Source organism: Doryrhamphus excisus, chromosome 19 (assembly GCF_030265055.1).
Source record: "Doryrhamphus excisus isolate RoL2022-K1 chromosome 19, RoL_Dexc_1.0, whole genome shotgun sequence".
Taxonomy (NCBI): Eukaryota; Metazoa; Chordata; class Actinopteri; order Syngnathiformes; family Syngnathidae; genus Doryrhamphus; species Doryrhamphus excisus.
In genome coordinates, this window is record NC_080484.1 from 7,685,781 (window position 1) to 7,710,122 (window position 24,342).

Here is a 24,342-nt window from a genome sequence, read left to right on the forward strand (position 1 = left end):
ATTGGAGTCTGTAAGGCATTTGTGGTAAATAAAAAAAAGCTGAATAATGTGAGTCACCTCTTGGTGTAACATCCTCAACTGGTTGTCTTCTACATCTCCTGCACCTCCAGAGGTCAACAAAAGGTCAGTGAAAGCATCCAGACACAGAAGAACCCTTTGGGAAGCCAAGTATAACTGCTCTTTATCACATGGATCATCTGCAGAGGTCACCTAAGAAATAAGACATCACTCATTATCAATTAATTCAATTGAGAATGTCCTCAAATGTAAAACTTGTAGAACTCATACTATTTTACTCAGCATGTTGACAGACTCATCTGCATGCTGGAGAACAGCAGAAGTCAAGCCAGTCAGCTCTTTTTCTGGAACCTAAACAGGAAAATGTATATCAGTGGTGCTGCTTATTCACGTAACAGCACAGTGTACCTAAAGGTTACTGATATTAATCCATACCATCCCAACTGGGAGTATTTGATGCTCCTCTTGACCTTTTTCCAAGGTTTGCAGTTTCTGAGAGATTTGAGTGTGAAGATGGTTCCACTTTTGTTCCTCCGTGTCATCCTTGTCTGGCTTTCCCAATCTTATATAGAGACAAGAGATTAATTGTGGCAACATGCATGATACTTCGCATAAGAACAGTACTTTACATGATAGACACTTTTGAAGGCTCCTTGGTATTTTGATCCACTTCACAATCACTGATGATGACTCCACTTGGCTCCTTTAAATCAGAGAAACACATCAAGCAGAATAAAATGGGAAATTACCGCATTTATAGTACTTTGTTGCCACTTACCAGAGTTGGATGTGTAACTGTGGGTTGACTTGTAGTTGGAACGATAGCAACAGGCTTTATGTCCTGCAGTGCACACTGTGTATCTTTGGCATGGGGAAATGTGTCACATGTTGGTACTGTGGAGTGGTTCGGTGCCGGGATTGTAATAGCTAGGTGGTCTTCATTGGTGTCCAGTGACACAGTTTTCAGTACTTCACCAGTAGCTTCTGTGTCCAGTCTGGATTCCATTGTTAATAATCCACTTTGTGCATTTTCTCGCTCGTTGTTCATGGAATCAAGCCTGAGTCTTTCAGCACTTTCCAAATTTGTCTCAATTTCAGAAGAAAATTCCCCAGATACAGTGACCATGTCCTGAAAGATAATATGTACAGTTTATTCACAATTTGTCACTAATTCAATTAAATCAGTTCTTTTCAAATAGTGGGGCACTCAACTTACTAAAATTGTGTTAAGTAAATATTATCTCAGCTCATTTGATCTCATCTATGTTGGTGATGAGAGGATTATATGCAAAATGCTGGTGCCAGCAACACACACAGTGGTGAATACATATTACTAATTGTATAGTGTGGAAAAATTCTGTCCTGAATGGCAGTAGCAGGCTTTTTACAAGGATTATATTTACAGGGACTGTTTGCAACAGTTCTGCAGCTCCCTAGAGGCCGCTAACCTTTTTGTGCAGAATTTCACAACAACACAATGTTAGCTGCAGCAACTCTCTCTTTCTGTCATGCTCTTCTCCAGCAGATATCTGCAGCTGTGTGTTGCTTGAAAAATCATGGCACTCACCTTGTGGCCGCGTAGCAAGTGGATACCACAGACAAATAACAAGGTGCGTTCACAGACACTGGGCCATTACCTGATATCAGCCTAAAAATATGATATCGGTATTTGATTTTTTTCCCGATCATGAAAACTGTTAAAGATAACCCGATAACCCGATATCAGCCTAAAAATATGATATTGTTTTAAATCGGTATTTGATTTTTTTTCCCGATCATGAAAAACCAAACCTGATATCATCCTATAAATATGACATCAGTCAAAGTACTATATCATCCTAAAATATGATATCAGTCAATATCAAAATTTGATTGTTTTCCCGATCATGAAAACCGTTAACCCGATATCAACCTAAAAATATGATATCGGTCGATATCGTATATGATTTTTTTCCTGATCATGAAAACCGATAACCCGATATCAGCCTAAAAATATGATATCAGTCAATATCGGTATCTGATTTTTTCCTGATCATGAAAACTGATATCAGCCTAAAAATATGATATCAGTCGATATCGGTATCTGATTTTTTTTTTCCTGATCATGAAAATCGATAACCCGATATCAGCCTAAAAATATGATATCAGTCAATATCGGTATCTGATTTTTTCCTGAGCATGAAAACTGATATCAGCCTAAAAATATGATATCAGTCAATATCGATATTTGATTATTTTCCCGATCATGAGAACCGTTAACCCGATATCAGCCTAAAAATATGATATCGGTCGATATCGGTATCTGATTTTTTTTTCCTGATCATGAAAATCGATAACCCGATATCAGCCTAAAAATATGATATCAGTCAATATCGGTATCTGATTTTTTCCTGAGCATGAAAACTGATATCAGCCTAAAAATATGATATCAGTCAATATTGGTATCAGATTTTTTTTTTCCTGATCATAAAAAACGATAATCCGATATCAGCCTAAAAATATAATATCGGTTGATATCGGTATATGATTTTTTTCCAGATCATGAGAACCAATGAGAAACAATGCTACATACAACACGTGTGTTCATTCCACCACAGGAGATATGTCATGTTTCACATGTTGCTATCGGCTGCTATCGGTATCGTAAACTGAGAGTTGTTATCAGACATCCCTATCTACAGCCCAGAGACAACATTTTCCTTCATACGAGCCGGTGTACAATCACAAAGCTGATATTTAAAGGTACACTTTCTACATATTCTTGCGTTCCAGATAGAGCAAGCAATGCATAATACACACAGTCATGTATGTATAATAATAACGTTCTCATGAAATATTCTTCAAAAGTGTTTACCTTCACGTCCGATGGTGCGTTCATTTCAGTCGAGTCGTCTCCTTGCACCTCTGAAGCATACAGCGTGTCGTCTGGGTCCTGACAAAAGAAGACATGTCAGCTGGGCAGCTGCTTCTGACAGCACCATAACAACTGAACCAGGCATCTCACCAACACTTATTAGTTATTAGTACTCAAAGTAACTGACTACAAATGTCAGTATAGGAGAAAAAGAATGACCAGAATGTATTCTTGAGGTCCTATCTAAGACATTGTGAAATGAAACCCAAAGTGTTAGAGATTTACCTCGGGAATACTGCATGTTAGTGTGTCAGAGGACGACGAGTGACAACTCTCGTTTTCGTCTACATCTTCCTCTGAATTAGAGTCCTCAAAAGCCTCCTGGTTTCAGTCATAAGGGCAAACATTGTGATTAAATGTTAGTTGGTGTGAATGAAAATATGGAAAAGAAACATTTTCTTTATAGGAAGAGGACAGGGAAGTCATGTTATATCAATGTGGGTTTACTAGAACTAGTAAGAATGAATGATTTCATACAAAACATAATGTACAATAATTAGTTAAAAAGCAAATAAAATATTTCAATGAATTATTTTTAATTAACTTGAATATGGCTGTGATTGGCTGGCGACCAGTCCAGGGTGTACCCTGCCTCTCGCCCGAAGACAGCTGGGATAGGCTCCAGCACCCCCGCGACCCTCGTGAGGAAAAAGCGGTAGAAAATGAATGAATGAATGAACTTGAATATGGATTAGATATACAATATTCGCAAAATTAATAATGCATGTAATAATAATAATAAAATGGTCTATGTACAGCAGGGGTGTCCAGAGTGTGCCTGGGGGCCATTTACAGCATGCAGCTGTTGCCTCTGGACATTCTAAAAATAGGATTAAACAAGAAAATAATTAAAAAAACAACTTTTTTTGTAATAAAAAGTAGCTTAAGATATATTATTTGAAGCATTTAAGCATATTATTTACTTATTAAAATATAGCATATTGTGCATTTCGACCCCTAAATAAATTGCTTATCCCCACCAAATCAACATTTTAGAAGTGAAAACTCGTCCATAAAAAAGCACAAGACAGCTCCACTCATTGCTCATCTCTGTGGTTCTGAAGCATTTAAGCATATTATTTACTTATTAAAATATAGCATATTGTGCATTTCAACCCCTAAATACATTGCTTATCCCCACCAACTCAACATTTTAGAAGTGAAAACTCCGCCATAAAAAAGCACAAGACAGCTCCACTCATCGCTCATCTCTGTGGTTCTGCTTCTTCACATGCCAGACCACCCCTCCCTTCCTTCCCCTTAGTAACCGTCCAATCACAAATAAGCCAACACGCAGCACGGACAACAGAAAAAGTGACCCATTAGACAACAATACTAGTCTGTGTTTAATGTAACTATCAGGAACGGATGACGTGTCGCACGAGGTGGCGTACGTGGTGCATGACGCGGATTGTGGCCTCTGGTGCGCAGTCCAGTTGGGCGCATTTAAAAGCAATGAGATGCGTTCATTTGATTGGTTAAGATGACATTCGGCTGTGTTAAACCCTCTCACGCCTTCTCTCCTCCCTCTTTGCCACTTGCGCCGGTGGGAGGGATGGAGGCGTGGGTGCGCGGCGCTGTGCCAGACACACACCATGCCTGGTCTACGAAATTAGCTGATATTTTGGTGGAGAACTAACCCTTAATGATTGTTACCTGGGCAAAGTGTCCTTGTGGAGATCCATCTAAGTGTGATACTTCTGCACACAGTTTGGAGATGAGGGCAATATCCTGTCCTTCTCTTGTTTTTTCTTCCAAAACCTTGTCCTTTGACAATGACACAGGCAAAGGCAGGTAACAAAAAGACTTTTAGATGCAAGAAGCCAGGGTGGATGATGAAATCATGCTAGTCCAGTACCTGGATGAGAATGACTTGTTGCTGAGTGAGCTGCTCCAACTCTTTCAGCACCTGCAGGAGAACTTTCATTCTGGAGAACACCACCAAACTCTCCTTTATCTCTTGTGGGAGGCGTAAATCTTCTTTGTAGCTCTCCATCTCGTCCAATGTCTTTTGCATCGAGTGGACATTGTCCAGGATCACCTTTACAGTCAAAATGAAGAAAAAGTGTGACAATTTTAAGCACACAAAATTTTCTATTGGAAAGAATGACTATAAATAAGCCAATCATCACCACACCTGCTGGTTGTGAAGATGCTCTGTCAAGGTGATGCTGGAGTCGTTCGTAGAAGATAAAATTATTTGAATTTTTGGGACATTTTCCTCCAGAGTCTTTAGCTCATCTTCCAAGGCTTCCACTTCCTGTAATATGGTTATGACCAAAACATTTTCAGTCCTTTGACTTGTATTTCAATAGTTCCTGTATTCTGAGCATTCCAGATTTAATTAAAAGAAAAATAACATTATTTAAAAGGGCTTTGCTTTTTCTTGATAGTTTCTTTATTTGACAATAGATCATCTTTTGTTATAAAGAAAATTAGTTTTTTTTTCCTGATTTCTTAATATGGGTCAAATCAATTAAATAAATGCGTGTCTTGTTGGGCTACTGAATTTGGTCCTTGTATAATCTGCCATGTCCTAATGTAGTAAAGCAAAAAGGGGTTACTTCAGGCAGTGACGGAAGCCTAAATTTAGCATTAAAAACATTTCCAGTGAACACTGCCACCACTAACAGATGCTCACAGAACAGCAAAAAAACCCCTTTTTTAAAAGCATACCCCGGCAGCTTGTAGGAGCTGCTCCAGTGGCTCCAAAATGTTCTTTTGCATCTTTTCAACCTCCTTGTCCATGCTATCCATATGTTCCTCCTGTGCACTGAGGTCACACACAGCGGAGATCTCAGCTAACACTGGTCTGTAATCTTTCAGGCTGCTCCCGATTCTTGCAGAATCATCCAAGACCATCTGGAGATGAGGATAGAAAAACAATCATTATGCGAGTTCTACAGGATGTAAAAAATGGGGCAATATTATGGAAATGAAACATGGATATAACTTAGATCAAAGTAGAGCTTCAAAAAATGCAAAAACGAAATGGGATTGAGAGAACTGAACAAAAAAGCATTAAAGTGAAATTGGCTGTTCATCAACTGATCAAAAGTTTAAGACCACAGCCTTTAAAAGTCAAAATCTTGACAAAACTGTGAATCCAATGTCATTTTCAACATGATCTCTTGTTGGTAAAGGCAAAAAAGCTTTCTCTCTTTGAGTGCGGTGGGGTTGCTGAGCAACATAAGCGTGCCAATGCCAATGCAAATTTTTAAACCTTGTCCAAGATCCCGATGGTTATGGAACAAAAAAGCCAAGTGGTAGAGGTCACCAGCCCTGAGCAAGAGATTCCGATTGGCTGTCTGTCAAGACACATGACTATCCTCGGTCCAAATGAAGGTTGTGCAGGGTGCATTTTGAAGCCCTACTTAAAACCTCCTATGTATGAATGTATGTATGCATGCATGTATGTATGTCTGTATGTATGTACATATGCAGTGAAACAGGAAGCACCAAAGTGTGTGTAATGGGAAATGTTTGGGGCTACACACCTGCAGGGAGTTTGCATGATTCTGGAGGCCTCTGGCTGTCAAAAGAGAGCAGGGGTTACTTAGCCATGCCTGGGCCTCATCTAACCAGCAGGTGGCGCTGCTCAGAAGGTTTTCAAACTCTTGCAAAAAGGTGGGAATCTAGAAAGGAAAGGAGAGGATACATAATTGCACTAGAGCAGGGGTCTCAAACACCAAATGTGGCCCGCAGGACACTAGTTTGAGGCCCCCGCCTTGATATGAAAGTTTAATGTTAGTGTGGGCCGTGCAAGTTTGATATGGATGCTGTATGGTATCATGTACCCAGAACAAATTATTACGTTTGATTAATGTTAAACATTAAATAACTGTTAATAGTTATCCTCCCTATCCGTGTGGAAGTGGTAAGTTTTTGGCTATTTAAGTTTAAAGGAAATAACTTGAAGGCTACCGTTTAGGTCGCTAGCTCTCTAGTTTGCGAGTTAGCATATGTCTCAAGACCCTGCAGTTGCGCAATATGTTGTAAATAAAAAGAGTATAAATGTGACTATAGTCGTGTTTTGTCATGTCTACAGGGCTCTAATAATGCTTTGTTCATTTTAATCTGAAAAAAATAATTTGTCTACCCACCAACTATGTGGTTTCTTAATTTTTAATTATTTGCCGTTTTATTATTATTATATTTATTTATTACTGATTGATTGATTTTCTTTATTCTTGATTTGTTTATTTATTTTTCATCTTATTTTGTGTAGAAAAATAAAAATTAAGATATTTGAGAACAGTGGAATGTTTTATCAGAGCTTTTCTTGTACAAAATCAGAACCAAAGCAAAGTTTATTAATTTTTCTGTTTTTAATAAATGTGTTTTTTTTTTTTTTGGAAAACCTGATGCGGCCCAGCCTCGCCCAGACCCTAGCTCCAGTGGCCCCCAGGTAAATTGAGACCCCTGCACTAGAGTAAGGTGGATTGAGAAAAAATAAGTTGGATAAAGAAATCCTACAAACACGACAAAATGGGCCGGTTGTCTCATTACACGTCAATGTGATGTATGTCTGACCTTGTTGAGGAAAGTAGTGCGCTGCTCGGCCATCTGTGCCACATTTTGGTAGAGCTGCTGTGGATGTGTCAGCTGGTCCATGAAGAGGTGCGCTTGGTCTGGTTGCTCCTCAACAAGATCCTGCACCTCACTCTCCAGAAGCATCAAGCGACTGTGACATGAGTCCAACTTGTCCCACACATGCTAGAAAACACAAGACACTTAATTATGAATGACCCGAGTCTCAGTGAGTTAAACTTTAATGCAACCTCACTCACTTTGAGATTATTTTTAGCCTCGGTGACATTGGCACTCCATTGCTCCAGTGATGTCTTCACTTGGTCCAGGCCACTAGTCAACTCTGTTATTTGACAAGCCACTTTTCTAACTGCAGGGCTCTGTTCTGTTATCTGCAGAGAAGCCCAAAGTAGGTACAGTAGATACAGAAATAATGGAAGATGGTCTCATCTACTATACCTTCTTCTCAGCTGCAAGCACAGACTCTTGAACGGTTTCTATGCGCTTGCCAATATCAGAAGGAATGTCAGTATATTGCTGGCGCACACTGTCCTCAATGCATTTTATATTGGTCTTCTGAGCAGACAGATCTTTTCTCAGCTCCTTCAAGAAGGAATAAATAGGATAAACTTAAAACATAGAGGGCTGCATGGTGAAGGTGGTTAGCGCGCAGGTCTAATAGCTAGAAGACCGGAGTTCAATTCCACCCTCGGCCATCTCTGTGTGGAGTTTGCATGTTCTCCCCGTGCATGCGTGGGTTTTCCTCCCACATTCCAAAAACATGCTAGGTTAATTGGCGACTCCAAATTGTCCATAGGTATGAATGTGAGTGTGAATGGTTGTTTGTCTATATGTGCCCTGTGATTGGCTGGCCACCAGTCCAGGGTGTACCCCGCCTCTCGCCTGAAGACAGCTGGGATAGGCTCCAGCAACCCTGCGACCCTCGTGAAAATAAGCGGTAGAAAATGAATGAATCAAAAGATAGTGGGAAACCACAAGCCACTTTGAGAGCTAAAGAGAATGGATGAGAGAGAGAATTGTGTTTTCAATTAAAAAAAAATAATTCAAGACCCAAATTAAATAACTTTACCCCCACAATAAAGTTCCAATTTATGCCCCCATTCAATTAACTGTGAGTTAGGTGTGTGGTCTACAGAAGCAAATAACTGTCAGGGTAATTAATTATTCATTCATTCATTCATTCATTCATTTTCTACCGCTTTTTCCTCACGAAGGTCACGGGGGTGCTGGAGCCTATCCCAGCTGTCTTTGGGCGAGCGGCGCGGTACACCCTGGACTGGTGGCCAGCCAATCACAGGGCACATATAGACAAACAACCATTCACACTCACATTCATACCTATGGACAATTTGGAGTGGCTAATTAACCTAGCGTGTTTTTGGAATGTGGGAGGAAACCGGAGTACCCGAGAAAATCCACGCATGCACGGGGAGAACATGCAAACTCCACACAGAGATGGCCGAGGGTGGAATTGAACGGTAATTAATTAGCTCCAAGTAAAAAAATATTGATGGCTGTACGCAACCTCCAGATGTACTTACTTTTTTATTCACTCTACAAGTATAAAGCGTAATCAGCATCCAGCAGCTTTATCTACCTCTGTATGTGCTTTAAAACATTGGTTGTGCTACTCAGCTGCTGTTTACAATCAACTCATCACAGTTATTGATGCTAGCTGATGTATAACCTGGTGTTGTTCTGAACTCATGTTGGTTTCCAGCACGGCGTTAATGGTGAACAAGCTCTTCTCCACCTTTCCGATCTTCTCCACAACCTGTTGTCTCTCCTTCTCTTCCATCTGAGCAACAGTTATCACATGGAGGTTTCTTTCTTTCAAACTGTAAAGGGTAGAATCATTTTTAGTATATCTGCTACAGTGCATTTGTGCATCTCTGAAACACTAACCGTGCGATACTTTCTTGAATCTTCACAAGTGTTTCTCCAAAAGGTCCAGGTAGGCTACAGAGTTCTTTGGAGGTGGTTAAGCTTAAGGCATGCTCTAGTCTGTGTTCCAAGGAGGCCAAAGTCTGACGCTCTTGTTCCAGACCAACCTGCTGCTGCTCTGCCTGGGCAAGAAGCTTTTGGAGTTCATCTTGGGTGAACACTGCAGTGGAGGAGTCAGAAACTTTGACTTGGAGTGTAGACAGTGTGCTGCAACACTGCTCCACCTATGGTAGAATATATAGAATATTTTTGATTATTATGCAGAAGAAACTATTTATTTTGGTGCCCATTATCACTTGACAATATCAAGATGCATACAGACACCCCAAAAATCCCACCTACATCTTTATAATGTGTGATATTCTTATCACTCACACGGTAACTAAAATTTGCTGCATTTACGTGTGCTCGTAATTCCAAGAGACTTACACTAGTTGTGATGTCTTTCCATTCCTCCACTCTCTGATCGGTTTGTGCCATGAGCAGACCAACACCATGCCGCAGTGATACCCAGCGCCTCCACAAGGCACCTAGCTCACCATCCTTTCCAACTCCACAACCCTGCATGGGACATCTACATCGAAGTTCTTCTATCCTTCCAGCAAGCATCCGAACAACTTCCATCAGACCCTTAATGGGGGATTAGGTATAACGTTCATAAAACTGTATGAAAATTTACTTGAAGTGCAACAAAATCAAACTGGGCCTACCTTAGCTCTTTTGTGTTGTGTTGCACATTTATCATATGAGGTCACTTCCTCTGAAGCACATTCAGACAGCTGGGCTTCAAATCCAGTCAGTTGATACTGTATGTCTAAATGGCAAGCCCCATGGCTTTGTTGTCGAAGTTCACATCTGTGAAACACATTTTTTGGTTAATTACTGCGTAAACCCCAAACATGAACACAAGGCATAATAATAACAGAGCCAATACCTCTGCAAGGAATCCAGTCTGAGCTTAGCTTGAGCCTCCAGTATGGCTCGTCCCACCAACAACCGGCTCACAATGCTGATGTGCAGATCTTCAGTCTTTGCACAAGAAAGGCAGGGTTGTTGGGGCACCAGTTCAATAAGGTGCTGGATGTGAGCTTGAAATCCATCTTCGAGGGCTTCAATGGCCTGCTGAGTCTGATGTTGTTCCTCCGTACAGTCCAGAAACCCACCAGGAGCTGATAAAAATGTAATTTCAGCATTATGAAGGAAGTGAATCGCTCCTTGAGCAGCCCAGTGGTAATCCTTTAAGGACTCTCGCGCCTTGGACAAACTTTCCTGTTGAATATAATTCAAGATACTACTTTAATTGTCTGTTACAGTAGAACCTTGAAAGCTGAACAGCGGTCATACAATATATCCAACATGACAGACATGCTAACTGAGGTCATTGATGTTATGATAATATAACTTCAATTTTGGAATCATCACAGGATTAAGTCAGTGTGTTGATTGGCTTATAGTGGATTTGATGCAATGTGAGATGTGTGAGGTGCATCAGCAACACAACATACCTTTAACGTTAGCCATAACATTATGGCTTTGTCACTAAAGCAAAGACAGTGGTCAACTTGTAATGCAAATTAAAATGCAAATTTTGTCTGTATAAGAGTCTCTACTGTGGTTGCAGCAGATGGAACTCCCCTGTGCTCCTGATCAAGGTCTGGAGCCCCAACAGGAACAGCTAAGAATGGTAAATAAAATGACTTGTGGATAGCAGGTGATGTAATGATATGTGACGATCAGTGCATCCAACAGCGCTGCACCTCAGCTTAGCTTTTGGCTTTGACCTCATAGTGTTCTGAGTCACATACAAGAAAAGACATTGTGATTTGTAGTGAGAGTAGGGAAGAGGTGGAGAAGATGCTAGAAGACTGGAGGTTTACCCTGGAAAAGAGAGGAATGAAGATTAGCCGCAGCAAGACGGAGTATGTGTGTGAATGAGAGGAACCCAAGTGGAAGAGTGAGGTTACAAGGAGAAGAGATACAGAAGGTGGAGAGAAGAAGTACCTGGTGTCAACAGTTCAGAACAATGGAGAATGTGAAAAGGAGGTGAAGAAGCGTGTGCAGGCAGGATGGAACGGGTGGAGAAAAGTGTCAGGCGTGATGTGTGATAGAAGAGTTTTAGCTAAAATGAAAGGAAAGGTATACAAAACTGTGGTGAGAGCAGCCATGTTGTTTGGTCTAGAGACAGTGCCACTGAGGAAAAGACAGGAGATGAGGATGCGGAGGTTCTCATTGGGAGTGACCAGGATGGATAGGATCAGGAATGAGGGACATTTCAAGTTAGAGGCCTTGGAGATAAAGTCAGAGAGGGCAGACTGAGATGGTTGGGACATGTCCAGAGGAGAGATAGTAAATATATTAGTAGAAGGATGCTGCGTTTAGAGCTGCCAGGTCGGAGGCGTAGAGAGACAGATGCAGAAGACAGGTTTGGATGAAGGAGATTGATTTGCTGTGGTGAACCCTGAAGGGAAAAGCCCAAGGAGAAAGAAGAAGAAGTCACACATGAGAAAAGACAATGGGGGATCTTCACCCCAGGAACTTCCAATGGATGGAGAAACTTGGTGTGAATGTGAAAGGTTCCACATCATGGCTTACCATCTGTATATGACATTTCTGCATGGCAGCATCTTGAAGTAACTCCAGATCACTGTGACTTTTGAGGTTGATTTTCCCTTTCCAAGCCAAAACATGCAACACTCGCATCCCAGACTCCATGTTTCTCCAGATAACCCAACGCCTTAGTAGCGCAACATCAATGTTTTTTTCGTCTGGACTGACTGGTTCGGTGTCTTGCAGCTCCTTTGTTGTTCTTTGAAAAAAGTGCTTTAAAGCAGCGAGCTCGGAGGAAAAGTGCAAACCCATAAGAAGCTTGCATTCTAGATGTTTTATCTCATCTGTGGCAGCGTGCTCCCAAGAAGCAAACATCTCCACCGTGCAGCGAATGCGTCGCCTTTCTGAATTCAGCTCTGTCGGGTAAAGCTCTTGGGCGATCACCTCCAGTTGGTCTGCTGCTTCTTGACACTGTGTCTTCATCATTGGGAGCTCAACCAAGAGGACCTGGCATACCCTGAACCTCTCACCCAAACTTGAACTTCTATTTTTGGCTTGCTGGATTTGCTCTTTTCCAATGTCTCTTGAATCCTCCATTTGTTTCTTCAGGTGCAGATACTTGTCTTGCTCAATTATGTGAATACTAAGAACTTTGCACCTCTCTTGCAGTTCTCCAATGGTGCACAGCAGAGAGCTACGTTGCACCTCCTTGCAGTGTTGAATCTCCTGTACTTGACATTGGTGCTCCATGAGCATGTGCTTCAGGAGGGTAATCGTTGAGGGTGTTTCCTGTGTCATTGGGAACCTCTGCTGGTCCAAACAAGACGCTATGTTCTTCAGACTATCCTTAATGGTGGCTAGTTCCTCATCAGAAGAGGTACGCTCATGAATCAGCTCTTCCAAATGCCAGCTGGTCGCTGTCTCCCGTGCCAGCAATCCATCTAATTCTGTCCAGATGCCGGAGAGCCTGTTGACAAGGTAGCGGCTCTCCCCAGGGGTTAGGCCTTCTGCTACTTCTTTGCATCTTTTCTCCAAAGCCTCAACCATGCTTAGATGTTTTTTGATATCATGAGCAGCTACTTGGTGACTTTCTAGCTTGCTCTCAAGTGCGCTGATGTCGACTCTTAACACGTTTTCAACATGAGCACAAGGGTCTCTGTTAGTACTTCTTTCTTTTAGCCAAGCATCCATGCTATCAAGTTGGAGTAATAGTTTCTCCCTTTCCTGTAGATTTGCTGTCATTGTGTGGAGAACCTGATCCAAGCTTTCGGTGATGATTTCATACAGATCTTCTACTGCATTCAACATTTGGTCCTCATTATCAATTTCGGAAGCTTCACTAAGCTTCATTTGTGACCTTCTCGTCATTATCTCAGTGCGATATTCATTCATCTCAGCAATCTGAATATGAGCTTCTTCTGGGAAAAGAGACAACTTCTTGGAAATCAAAATATGGTATTCGATCTGCTTCGCCCATGTGATCCAGTCTTTGAACTGCTTTGCAGCTGCAAAGGCTTCATCAGAGTTGCTTTTGGTGGTTCTCAGTAAGGTCCCCAACTCTTCCAGGTAATGTTTAATGCCATACTTCTCTTTTTGTCCCACAGAGAACTGGAAAAGAGAATCTGACATGGACTGTAAGTGAACATGCAGCTGGTTGCACATTTTTAAGTTTGTGCTTAGGCAAATCAGTTCAAAAGTGCTTTTGGTGTCATGGCACAGAATGGATTCTTGGATAGCTCCAATTTTGTCCTTAAGCTGTTTAGCCTCCTTCATAAGAAGGGAGGATTGTGATGCAATGTTAGCGGCGTGCCATAAGGCTCTCTTGATGCTTCCTTTCAAAAGCCTCCAATCATCCTGGACATCTCCAAGCTGAGCCAGAAGAGCACCAGAACTTTCAGCATCACTCAAATGCACGGCCAAGTGGCTACTCAATGCAAGAAGCTCTTGCCACATTTCTTCACGATACTCCAAAGATTGTAGAAGGGAGTTGAACTTTTCAGCTTGTAAAGTGCTGCTCCCCAAAGAATGCCTGAAGAAAACCCAAAATAAAACATTAATCAAAGTTCAAACCAGACAAACATGAATATAGAAAACCGGTGGATATTGTAGTGAGGACAGTTGCTTCAGGTGGAACATTGTTAAGGACTGGTGGTACCTCGCTACATCGCGGTTCCAACATCACTCCCTCACTGTATCTGTTTTATGGTTGACTATGGTCCTTCTTTCTCTTTCAGCTTTTACCTTCAGGGGTCGCCACAGCAAATCAATCTCCTCCATCCAATCCTGTCTTCTCCATCTGTCTCTCTCATGTCCTCCTTCACTACAACCATAAACCTCCTGTTTGGTCTTCCTCTACGCCTCCTACCTGGCAGCATCCTTCTACCAATATATTCACTATCACCATCTCAGTCTGGCCAATAACTGACTTTATCTCCAAGGCCTCTAACATGTAATGTCCCTCTGATCCTGTCCATCCTGGTCCCTCCCAATGAGAAACTCAGCATCCTCATCTCTTCTACCTCCAGTTCTGCTTCCTGTCTTCTCCTCAGTTGACCATTATTAGCAATAGAAATATTGAAAAAGAAGTGAAAAAAGTACACCTCCCATTCTGTGTGGCAGTGGTAAGGTTTTGGCTTCGTACTTTGTCCTTCTTCCCCACTCCATTTTAAACCCTTTCTTAAGTTTAGAATCTTGCTAGTATGCTATACTTAAAGCTGTGGCCATCTCTTGTATCCTTGCCGTGATTGATCCCGCAGCCTGCACATTAGTCATATGGTGTAAACCAGGGGTCTCAAACACGCGGCCTGCGGGCCAAATGTGGCCCACAGGACACTAGTTTGAGGCCCCCTCCTTGATATGAAAGTTTAATGTTAGTGCAGCCCGCGCAAGTTTGATATGGATGCTGTATGGTATCATGTACCCAGAAAAAATTATTACGTTTGATTAATGTTCATGTTAAAGGTTAAATAACTGTTAATAGTTATCCTCCCTATCCGTGTGGAAGTGGTACGTTTTTGGCTATTTAAGTTTAAAGGAAATAACTTGAAGGCTAACGTTTAGGTCGCTAGCTCTCTAGTTTGCGAGTTAGCATGTGTCTCAAGACCCTGCAGTTGCGCAATATGTTGTTTGAGACCCCTGGTGTAAACAAACAATAAGAGGAGTGCAAAAGTACTATTGGGTATTTCATGTCAATATAGCTCTAATAATACAGAACATCTTTTTTCCATCTATTTAATATGTTCCAATCACATTAATGGTGTCAGTTGAGATTATTAATAGTGATTGATTTAAATAATTGTGTTTTTCTATTGAGGGACAAAAGCCTTCATGGCATGGTACAGCATTGTAAAAGTTGCTTGTTTGTGAGTGTTGTGTCAGTAAAAGAATACAGTATGTGTTCTGTTTTTACCTCAAGTTTCAGTCATTAACTAAACTATTAACTATTTCGTTTCACCTTGACATCGTAATGTGTACTGAATCCCATACAATCATTACAAATTTGAACATTTAAGGTTCCAACCATGACTCCACTCACAAGTTCATTTTGTTCTTCTGAGCTGCTACGGCCTCCAGGAAAGCTTTGGTTTTCTTCAGCTGACTGTGATAGCGTTTGACCTGATCCAGTTGTGCTGTTTTGACTTGAACTGTAGCGGATGCATCCAGAAGCGCAGTACTCCACTGGGCTTCCAGTCTTTTCAAAACATTTGGACTCCAAAGGTGAGATAAATTGGTACTTTTCATCATGGCAACTTGGTCCACCACGCTACGCTTGTAGTCCTGCAGTAGACAGAATGGATTGAGTTTACATTTGGTGACTGGAGTATTGGTATTCTATACAAAACAATATATATTTGTATTTACCTCTGCCTCCTCCAGTTGTTTGGCCATGGCTGAGATATCCAGCTGTGCTGGATGATAGCGACATAGTAGAATCTTTTGCACTGTTCTTACCATTCTGATCTCCGCTTCACTGGGTGATGACTGAAGGCACCAATTTAAATCCATGTGTAATGTCCTCTGTAAAACAAACAATTGACTGAACTTAGATACTGAAAAATCAAAAATTGAAAAATGCATGGAATATATTTCATGTAATATATCTAACAGCACCTTTTAGCCCTTGCCTTCATTTTTGCTGTTGTTTTTTTGGTTAATTTTATTTCTATAATGTGCTGCAGGTCAGCAAAAAAAAAAAAATAGGCCGCAAAATAGCCCATTGGATAAAAATGGACAATAATTTTCCAAAACCCTTGAAACAATCGAAAAACATCCATCAAGACATCAGAGACACAAGTGGCAGTACAGTTAGCCTAGGATGAATAAACTGCTATTAATGGTAGCATTGGTGATTACATGTATGATGTTGATTTTATGGCTGCACGGCGGTAGAGTGGTTACCGCACAGGCCTCACAGCCGGGAGACCTAATTCCACCCTCGGGCATCTCTGGGCGGATGCATGTTCTCCCCGTGCATGGGTTTCCTCCCAAATTCCAAAAACATGCTAGGTTAATTGGCAACTCCAAATTGTCCATAGGTCTGAATGTGAGTGTGAATGGTTGTTTGTCTATATGTGACCTGCCATTGGCTGGAGACCATATGCCTGGTTCACATATGCCTGGTTGTGCACTCTTGGGAAGCAGCAGGAAATTCCTGCATCTTAGATCCTTCCGCTCAAATTCAAGATGGGAATAAACAAAACAAGATGGCTGTTAAAGTTATCTGCTCACTGTTCTGTGACTATCATTAAAGTGGACCTATTGATCTAAAAATGTAGTTAGAATGTTCTATTCTCGTGTTAAATGCCAAAGTTTGAGATAATGAGGTTTGTGCATTTGGAAGTGAGCCCTGAAAGAAGTTAGGAATGGCTCTGAACACTCGGTGTCAGAGGGTGTTGCAAAACTGTTTCTTTGTGATGTCACAGAGGGGTGGGCTTCCTTATGGGCGTGGCTGTTGGCCAGATACACTCTCTGCCCTGCCCCAAACTCTGCTTCTCTGTTTACGAGGCACGTTCAGGCAGAAGTTATTGGAACAAAAGAAAAATACTTTCAACGGTATTTCACATGGGACTGTTTTTGGGAACATGAACGCCAAAATGCAGCTGAAACCGGAAGCTTTTGCTGGGAAAGGTGCATTAATGTCGGACACGCTGGTTTGAGAGTTTGGTTTGACAGTGCTCACTGTCTGGAACACAGTAGTCCTGCAAAAAAATGTATAATGATCACATTTCCACTGCCGATGTTGTGCCAAGATTGTCTGCAGTTCGTAAAATGAAGGCTCTGACAAAGTGTGTCCGACAATGAGTGCTCCTCCTGGGGCAGGCGAGGTTGCCTACTCTTTGAGTTCATACGCGGTAAGTCAGGGGTCTCCAACCAGTAGCTCATGAGCTGCCAGTAGCTCCTAAACACTTTTCAATTAGCTCTGCAAAGACTTTATTCATTTATTATAACTCCGATATAACCCACTATATTAGAAAGTGGGGTTCATTTGTAGTTTGGGTGTGTGACCAATCACAGCGGTGTGGGTGGAATTAATTAAAAGAGATTCAGCTGGAATAGGTGCAGATTCTGGAAGATCTAAAAAGTTTTCTCTGTTGGTTATTGTGTGTAGCTGCTCTACAGGAGTCCACAACTCAATGCAAAGGGTTGAAAAATGAGCACAATAGATCCTCTTTATGCCTTTGAGATATGAACAATTACTTATCCGGTACAAGGAGAACATTTTAACATTATAGGGGTGTAAATCTGAAAGACAAATCTCAGAGAGATGGAAATGATATTATAATACAGTCAATACTCACATTTAGAATGTTGCTTTTTTCTATCATGTTCTGGATCTGAGACAAAATGTCCTGCATGGTAGATCTGCGTTTATATGAAGACAGTCCAGGTGACTCAGGTGTCCTCTCTTGGTCATCCGCCAGCTCCTCCGCACTCTCACGCTCCATGTCTTCTCCAACCTGAAACGATATACACAAAAAGCATGGAATGGTTAGTTTTGATCCCTGATGTTTGTGCCCAGATAATAACAGAGCTTCCTGTTCATGTTACTATGTTGACAGTGGCCAGACAAGTCAGTATAGTGTGGAGCAGATGGCTGAATCTAAATGGCTGATTTTAGGAATGAATTGCTATAATGCAGATAAGCACAATAAACAGCAAACTAAAAATGACCAATAACTAGAACTGTGTTTTTTGGGGTCATTATTTTGTATATACTGTACCATTGGTTATTGGTTGAATTATGTGTATTTATTTGCATTATACTGACAGCTGTTTGTCCTCTATACACCTACAGCTCTATATACAGTCATACAGGTTAAGCTAACATTATGTTCGTACACAGGAAAAACCTCATTGTCCAAAAATTTACAAGAGAGGCTACTCATGATCATTATACCAGCTAAAAGAAATAATTAATAATTGTTATTATGTTGTCAGCATAGGTGTGGTCATTTTTTCATTTATTATATTTATTATACATATATAGAGTTCTGTTCATTTCAATTAAAAAAAAGTCCCAATTTTGGTTGACAAATCAATTTGTCAATATGAAATTATACTTATATCACTCATTCTGTACATGGAACACATGAACAATATATAAAATACACAATAATAATTACATGAAATACTATTTTTTTTAATCCCTGTGGTTGTCTCACACACTAGAAGGGGCGTTGCAAAAGAGGGGGAGAAGGGACATTATTGGGAGGAGGAAGTCTTAATAATGAGGCCACTACACTGCCCAGTTATCACTGTCCATTGGAGATCCTTTAACATGTTCAAGGATACCATCTTTTTCACTTTCACTTTCCTTTTCCTTGATGTACCGCAATCAGAACAATATGTGTCACGCTTGGGAGATATAAGAGGGGTTAAAATTAGCATGACTATGTATTAATCTGCCCGTAACGTGTTCTCTTTTTAGTTCTGTATAGTATTAATAATTTAAGGGAGGGCAAGGACCGCCTGTATTATGATCGTAGTTGAATTGAATTGGATCCATTTGTAATTCCAAAGTTTAATGCTTTTAAATAGGATGAAAATGCTTGACAAGCACATGAATGTCAAAGTCTGCAGATGAACAATGAAAAAAAATATGATTAGAAAATGTCCAAAGGTGGGCGGAATAAATGGCCTAGATTGCATCTACCAAATGTCAGAGATAACCAGGATTTGTTGAAGAACCATGGAAGTAAAATAGAAAAAATAAGGAAAATGTCAAAGAGGACAAGCAAGGATGGCCAACCTCTACCGTGTCATTTCAACAGTAGATTAATAAACATTTCTTAACTTCAAAAATGTATCATGTTTTATGGCTTATATTTCATAGTACTGGGTCTTGATTAGAACAAGTTATTTTGTTGACAATTATTGCGTTCCTACTTTGACTTCCCAGTGTGAGACTATTCAAAAATGATGTCATCCAGACAAATAACGACTTTATATTGACATTTATGTAATGATGCACTCTTTTTAACGACAAAAACCACAAACTGAGAAGGAGAAAGAAACATGACTTACTTGCATCACTTCTGCGTCCTCCAATGATGACAGTAAGTCAGCCACTGTGTAATCAGTCCATCTCTTTGGAATCAAATGCTTATTTTGGCGTGTTTGCGCCTCAGGGTGACACTTATCTGTAATGTCTTCTAGATTGGCATCCGGAAATGTGTCTGTGATGAGGTCACATGACTCAGAGGCCACAGCGTGTGTCTTTTCATGGGTTTCTGCGTATTGTGGTAATTTGACGGCATCTTTCTCTACAATTGTAAGCACAGTCTTTGGGCTTCTGCTGACATCCTTACCAAGCATATCTGTATCAGTTATTGCCTTCAGTGTGTCTGGTTGTCCCGAGTCCAACACGTCCTCCTCTGATGATGAACATTTGGCCGCAGAAAGGTCACTTGTTGAAGGATCTTGTAAGGTGCTGAGGTCATGTTTTCGCCCAAGTGTCTTTAAGATGTTTGTGTCAGTTTTAGGGGAAGATAAAAGCATCTCTTTTTGAGACTTGAAATGATCAGGACATGATAAGTGAATAGCGGCAAAGGCATCTTTGAAGCGATCTGAAGTATGTTGGACAGAGCTGTCTGTCTTTTGTTGGACTTGTTTGGTATCCAGAAGATTTGACGTATGCATGGCAGCCTCTGTGGAAGAATAACGTCTTTCTGTGTTGTTGTTCAAAGGCGCAACTTCAGAGTCTACGTCTCTTTCCCCTTGCGTAACCTCTGTAGCCTATGAAATTGAACCAAAACACCAAATTAGAACATCATCACCATTATTACCTGGACAGTCTAACTTAGTTAGTGTCTTCCGGTGTCTCCTTTTTGACAAAGTAACTATGTTATTGTAAGAATTATGGCAATTCCTCAATTAAAGGAGAGCTGCATGACAAGAAACACCGTTGTGTTCCAATGGCACCAAAGAATTCACTATGACGACACATGTTTTTTTTATGTATAGCACATATATGTAACTCCTATGGTGATGAATTAAGACAAGACAGGAAAGAAAGAAAGGGAAATATTATTGTATTTATGTTTAGATCAGGGGTTTCCAAAGTGTGGCCTGGGAGAATTCTCTATTAAAACTGCCAACTAGAGTAAGGAAGTGCCTACTCTATTACCCTGCTCTTAGATCCCACCCTCGCAGGGGTGCTGCCGCTCCCCTATGTGGATCAGTGGTGTGGCTGTGTGTCTGCAAACAGTTGAAAATGCAGGCTGTTTTGTCTTTAGATATATATATAACTCCTAGCCGAGTGGTTAGCATGTTGACAACACAATCAGGAGATCGCTTGGGTATCTCGTAGGTGCTTGGGTTTTCTCCGGGTACTCCCGTTTCCTCCCACGTTCCAAAAACATGCTAGGTTAATTGGCGACTCCAAATTGTCCATAGGTATGAATGTGAGTGTGAATGGTTGTGTCACGGTTCGGCTCGTGAGCTTTAAAGTTCGACCCCAGGATGCAGAGAGCAGGACCAATTGCAGGTAAATTATATTTATTTGTTGCAGAAATTGCAGCAGCAGGAAAAAGCTGACGGACAAACGCTAATGATCCCACGCAGGGAGAAGAACACACCTGAACTAAATAGACAGCACAAATTAGGGACAGGTGTGGGACATAAGGACAACCAAGGCAGACACGGGAAAACAGGAAGTCCAATACAAAATAAGTGTCCAAGAAGGTAACTCAAACTCAACCTGTCACGTGGGAACCCACACAGGGCGTGACAGGTTGTTTGTTTATATGTGCCCTGTGATTGGCTGGGTGTACCCCACGTCTCACCCAAGGTCAACTGGGATAGGCTCTAGCACACCCCCGTGACCTTAACGTGGATAAGTGGCATAGAAAATATGTGGATGGATATACAGTATACATCAAAGTGGCCCCCATATCCTTTAATATTACCATATGAGGCCCTCGGTGGGAAAAGAAATGAAAATGAGAAATGAAAACAGAAAATGATTGCAATGGAGGAATTCAAGTCTGGTGCTGAAATTGTCTAGAGTTGAACTATTACCTTGTCAGCCAGGGATGGTTTTGATTGGACTGTTTGGCTCCTGACTTTCTCCCCCACGTTAGCCATGTTCACTTTCTGAAAAATGGACCTCAGTCTAGGGGTAGAACAGAGGGCAAAAAAAAACAGTGTTGAGAAGCGTCATTCATTCATTTTCTACCGCTTTTTCCTCACGAGGGTCGCGGGGGTGCTGGAGCCTATCCCAGCTGTCTTCAGAGGCAGAGGCAGGGTACACCCTGGACTGGTCGCCAGCCAATCACAGGGCACATATAGACAAACAACCATTAGAAGTGTCAGATTTTCAATAAAAAAGTATATTCATTGAAAATAATGGTTGGGCTTCATGTGTACCTGTCAATGTCTTTATTGATGGATTGGATAGTCATGGTGACATCGACTGGAAGCACCTCTTGTGTGCTGGACTCTGCAGTCTTCTGCAGGTCTGAAACTCCTGAGGACAACACTCGCAACCTTGCATCACATTCCTGAGAAAATATATTATTGTGTTATTCAGTAAAAAAAGAATAATGATCTTCATTCACACCAACTTATGATGTAATTTTTATATGCTGACGATTATTTTTTTTAATTTTACTGGATGAGCTGCATCACAAACAAACACATTTTACTCCTGGACTCTGGACGCTGCCCCGTCGTGTGACTCACTCTCCCCATCCCACAGCGAGCCTCGCTATCATTCATCAGCTTGTGGGAGGAAAGACTAATTGATTAATTGATTGACTTTTTACATGCATGAATTTACAGTGGAGCAATGCCACATTTACGACTTGATGGATTATTTTATTTTTCTAATCCTTTCTATTTTTAAAAAGTCCCAAATAAGTGTTCTTCCAGGAACGAGAAGTTTCTCTAAAGCAGCGATTCCCAAAGTGTGGGCCATGAGAGGTCATTAAAAATATGATTCATTTTTCATTCACTCATTTTCTACCGCTTTTCCTCACGAGGGTCACGGGGGGTGCTGGAGCCTATCCCAGCTGTCCTTGGGCGAGAGGCCGGGTACACCCTGGACTGGTCGCCAGCCAATCACAGGGCACACACAGACAAACAACCATTCCGATTCATTTTTTGCAAATATTATTTTAAAATTATTTTATTGTAAAATAGTTACTGCACAATTTAAAAATATATTTATAGGCCTAAGTAATAACCTATTGAGTGTTATTGACCTGTCACAATATTTTAGGAACCTTATATAGTTTATGATTGGAACGTAGCTCTCTGGTCATCATGCCAGTCTTGAATGCAGTTATGAAAAGTATGAGAATTAATCTGTGTTGTGCGGGCTTCCTTTATCCCCCTGCATTCATTTCAATCTAATAATAATAATAATAATAATAATAATAATAATAATAATAATAATAATAATAATAATAATAATAATAATAATAATAATAATAATAAATATATATATATAATTAATAATATATTAATTAATCATTACATTAAAATTATTATTATTAAAAAATTATATGTTAAGTGCTCTGAGAACGCAGCATTTCGTCTATGTACTCTTTATAGGACAAAGGTGGGCCGCAGACATTTTTTTAGATTTTCAAGTGGGCCTTAGTTGATAAAGTTTGGGAAACCCGGCTCTAAAGCATAACAAAACAATAAGTCAAATAATAATAATCTTTTTTTATGTGATTTCTTTAAAACATCAGTAAATGGCACTTGGTGTGACATGTGTTTGTGTGTGAGAGACTGTAAAATAAATCAGCCCAGAGAATCATCAGGGGTACTGTACGGAGTGGGGAGAAAGTTAGGACAATTACGTGGGCCCTTGATTGACAGGAGTCTGCCCAAGAGGGCCCAGAATTCCCAGCAGGACCCCTGATCATGATTCACATCTTTTGCAGAAAACACAATTTTAGGGGAACAAAGAGATATATTCTTGGATATTCTTGGTCCTACTTTACCTGCATCAGACAGCAGGGTTGTTTCCACTGGCTGCTAGGATCCAGCGCCATCGTGTGGCTTTGGGGTGCACTGACTTGTTGGTGCAGCCCAGCTTTATTTTCAGACGTGCAGCTGCTACAGATGGAGTGCTTGGACGCAACAAGTTGCACAAGATCTTTGTCTAGCTTTGTTATTTGTTGGATCAAAGCCTACAGGAGCAGAAAGAATGGATGATAATTAACACATAAAAATATGTAATGTAATGTAATACAAGCATCACCTCCATGTGTGTGACTGATGATTCTGACATTTTCTCCTGTAGGAATTTCAGTTTGTGGTGGCAGTCCTGCAGCAACTGGGCAAAATCCTCCACCCTACCTCCCTCAAGGCAGGAACACATACTCTGTGGATGCAGTGTGTGAGCACCATTACACAAATCCATCAATAGAACCAAGACTTTACCTTGAGATTATCCATGGGAGATGAGTGGCGGGGTGGTTCAGTCCATTTACTTTCAGTTCGTTGATTTTCAGGTGAACCAGGCAGGGATTTCTATCGTTTTGGCACACTGCTGCGACTCAAGCGCAGTGCACACTGGTGGACTTGGTGGACCAGAATGAAGCTGTGTCCAGGTCTAGTGGTACCTTTGGCTACTTGCAATGATGGGATCTCAGATTGTTTGGCGCTGCACAATCAGGAGCTTAAATGAGACAAAGACAGTCAATTTAAAGGAGTTAGTTTATTCATTTATTAATTCCTTTTCCCTACTGAGTGTGATTGTGTGTGTGTGTGTCTAGTATGGAGGGTGGGAGGGAGGGGCTTTCTTAGTATTTGTTTTTTCCTTGTAATTGTGGTAATTGTTTTTAATTCTGTAAAGCATTTTGTGTTGCATGTCTTTGCAGGAAAAGTGCTATACAAATAAAGTTGATTTGATT

At 40.9% G+C, this 24,342-nt stretch overlaps 1 protein-coding gene across 5 annotated transcripts in view; it reads right to left on the reverse strand.

Moving 5' to 3' along the window:
* LOC131107473 (nesprin-2) overlaps nt 1-24,342 on the reverse strand; it is an 81,673-nt gene that overhangs the window by 39,883 nt on the left and 17,448 nt on the right. For 3 of the 5 annotated variants that reach the window (XM_058057557.1, XM_058057555.1, XM_058057556.1), the window contains 30 exons: nt 23,870-24,107; nt 23,688-23,810; nt 23,428-23,616; nt 21,842-21,975; nt 21,494-21,587; nt 19,499-20,209; nt 17,773-17,931; nt 15,836-15,991; nt 15,510-15,751; nt 12,020-14,003; nt 10,362-10,696; nt 10,138-10,282; nt 9,857-10,057; nt 9,389-9,651; nt 9,171-9,321; nt 7,922-8,065; nt 7,723-7,854; nt 7,466-7,648; nt 6,430-6,567; nt 5,609-5,794; nt 5,070-5,192; nt 4,791-4,973; nt 4,589-4,699; nt 3,158-3,253; nt 2,873-2,950; nt 797-1,147; nt 648-721; nt 454-580; nt 289-369; nt 58-210 (listed from right to left, as the gene is read on the reverse strand). In XM_058057557.1, coding sequence (XP_057913540.1) covers nt 58-210; nt 289-369; nt 454-580; nt 648-721; nt 797-1,147; nt 2,873-2,950; nt 3,158-3,253; nt 4,589-4,699; nt 4,791-4,973; nt 5,070-5,192; nt 5,609-5,794; nt 6,430-6,567; nt 7,466-7,648; nt 7,723-7,854; nt 7,922-8,065; nt 9,171-9,321; nt 9,389-9,651; nt 9,857-10,057; nt 10,138-10,282; nt 10,362-10,696; nt 12,020-14,003; nt 15,510-15,751; nt 15,836-15,991; nt 17,773-17,931; nt 19,499-20,209; nt 21,494-21,587; nt 21,842-21,975; nt 23,428-23,616; nt 23,688-23,810; nt 23,870-23,884 — 7,062 coding nt within the window. In that variant the 5' untranslated portion in view covers nt 23,885-24,107. Of the gene's footprint in view, nt 1-57; nt 211-288; nt 370-453; nt 581-647; nt 722-796; nt 1,148-2,872; nt 2,951-3,157; nt 3,254-4,588; nt 4,700-4,790; nt 4,974-5,069; nt 5,193-5,608; nt 5,795-6,429; nt 6,568-7,465; nt 7,649-7,722; nt 7,855-7,921; nt 8,066-9,170; nt 9,322-9,388; nt 9,652-9,856; nt 10,058-10,137; nt 10,283-10,361; nt 10,697-12,019; nt 14,004-15,509; nt 15,752-15,835; nt 15,992-17,772; nt 17,932-19,498; nt 20,210-21,493; nt 21,588-21,841; nt 21,976-23,427; nt 23,617-23,687; nt 23,811-23,869; nt 24,108-24,342 lie in introns of those variants that run through there. The other 2 variants (XM_058057558.1, XM_058057559.1) reach the window with 2 other exon arrangements.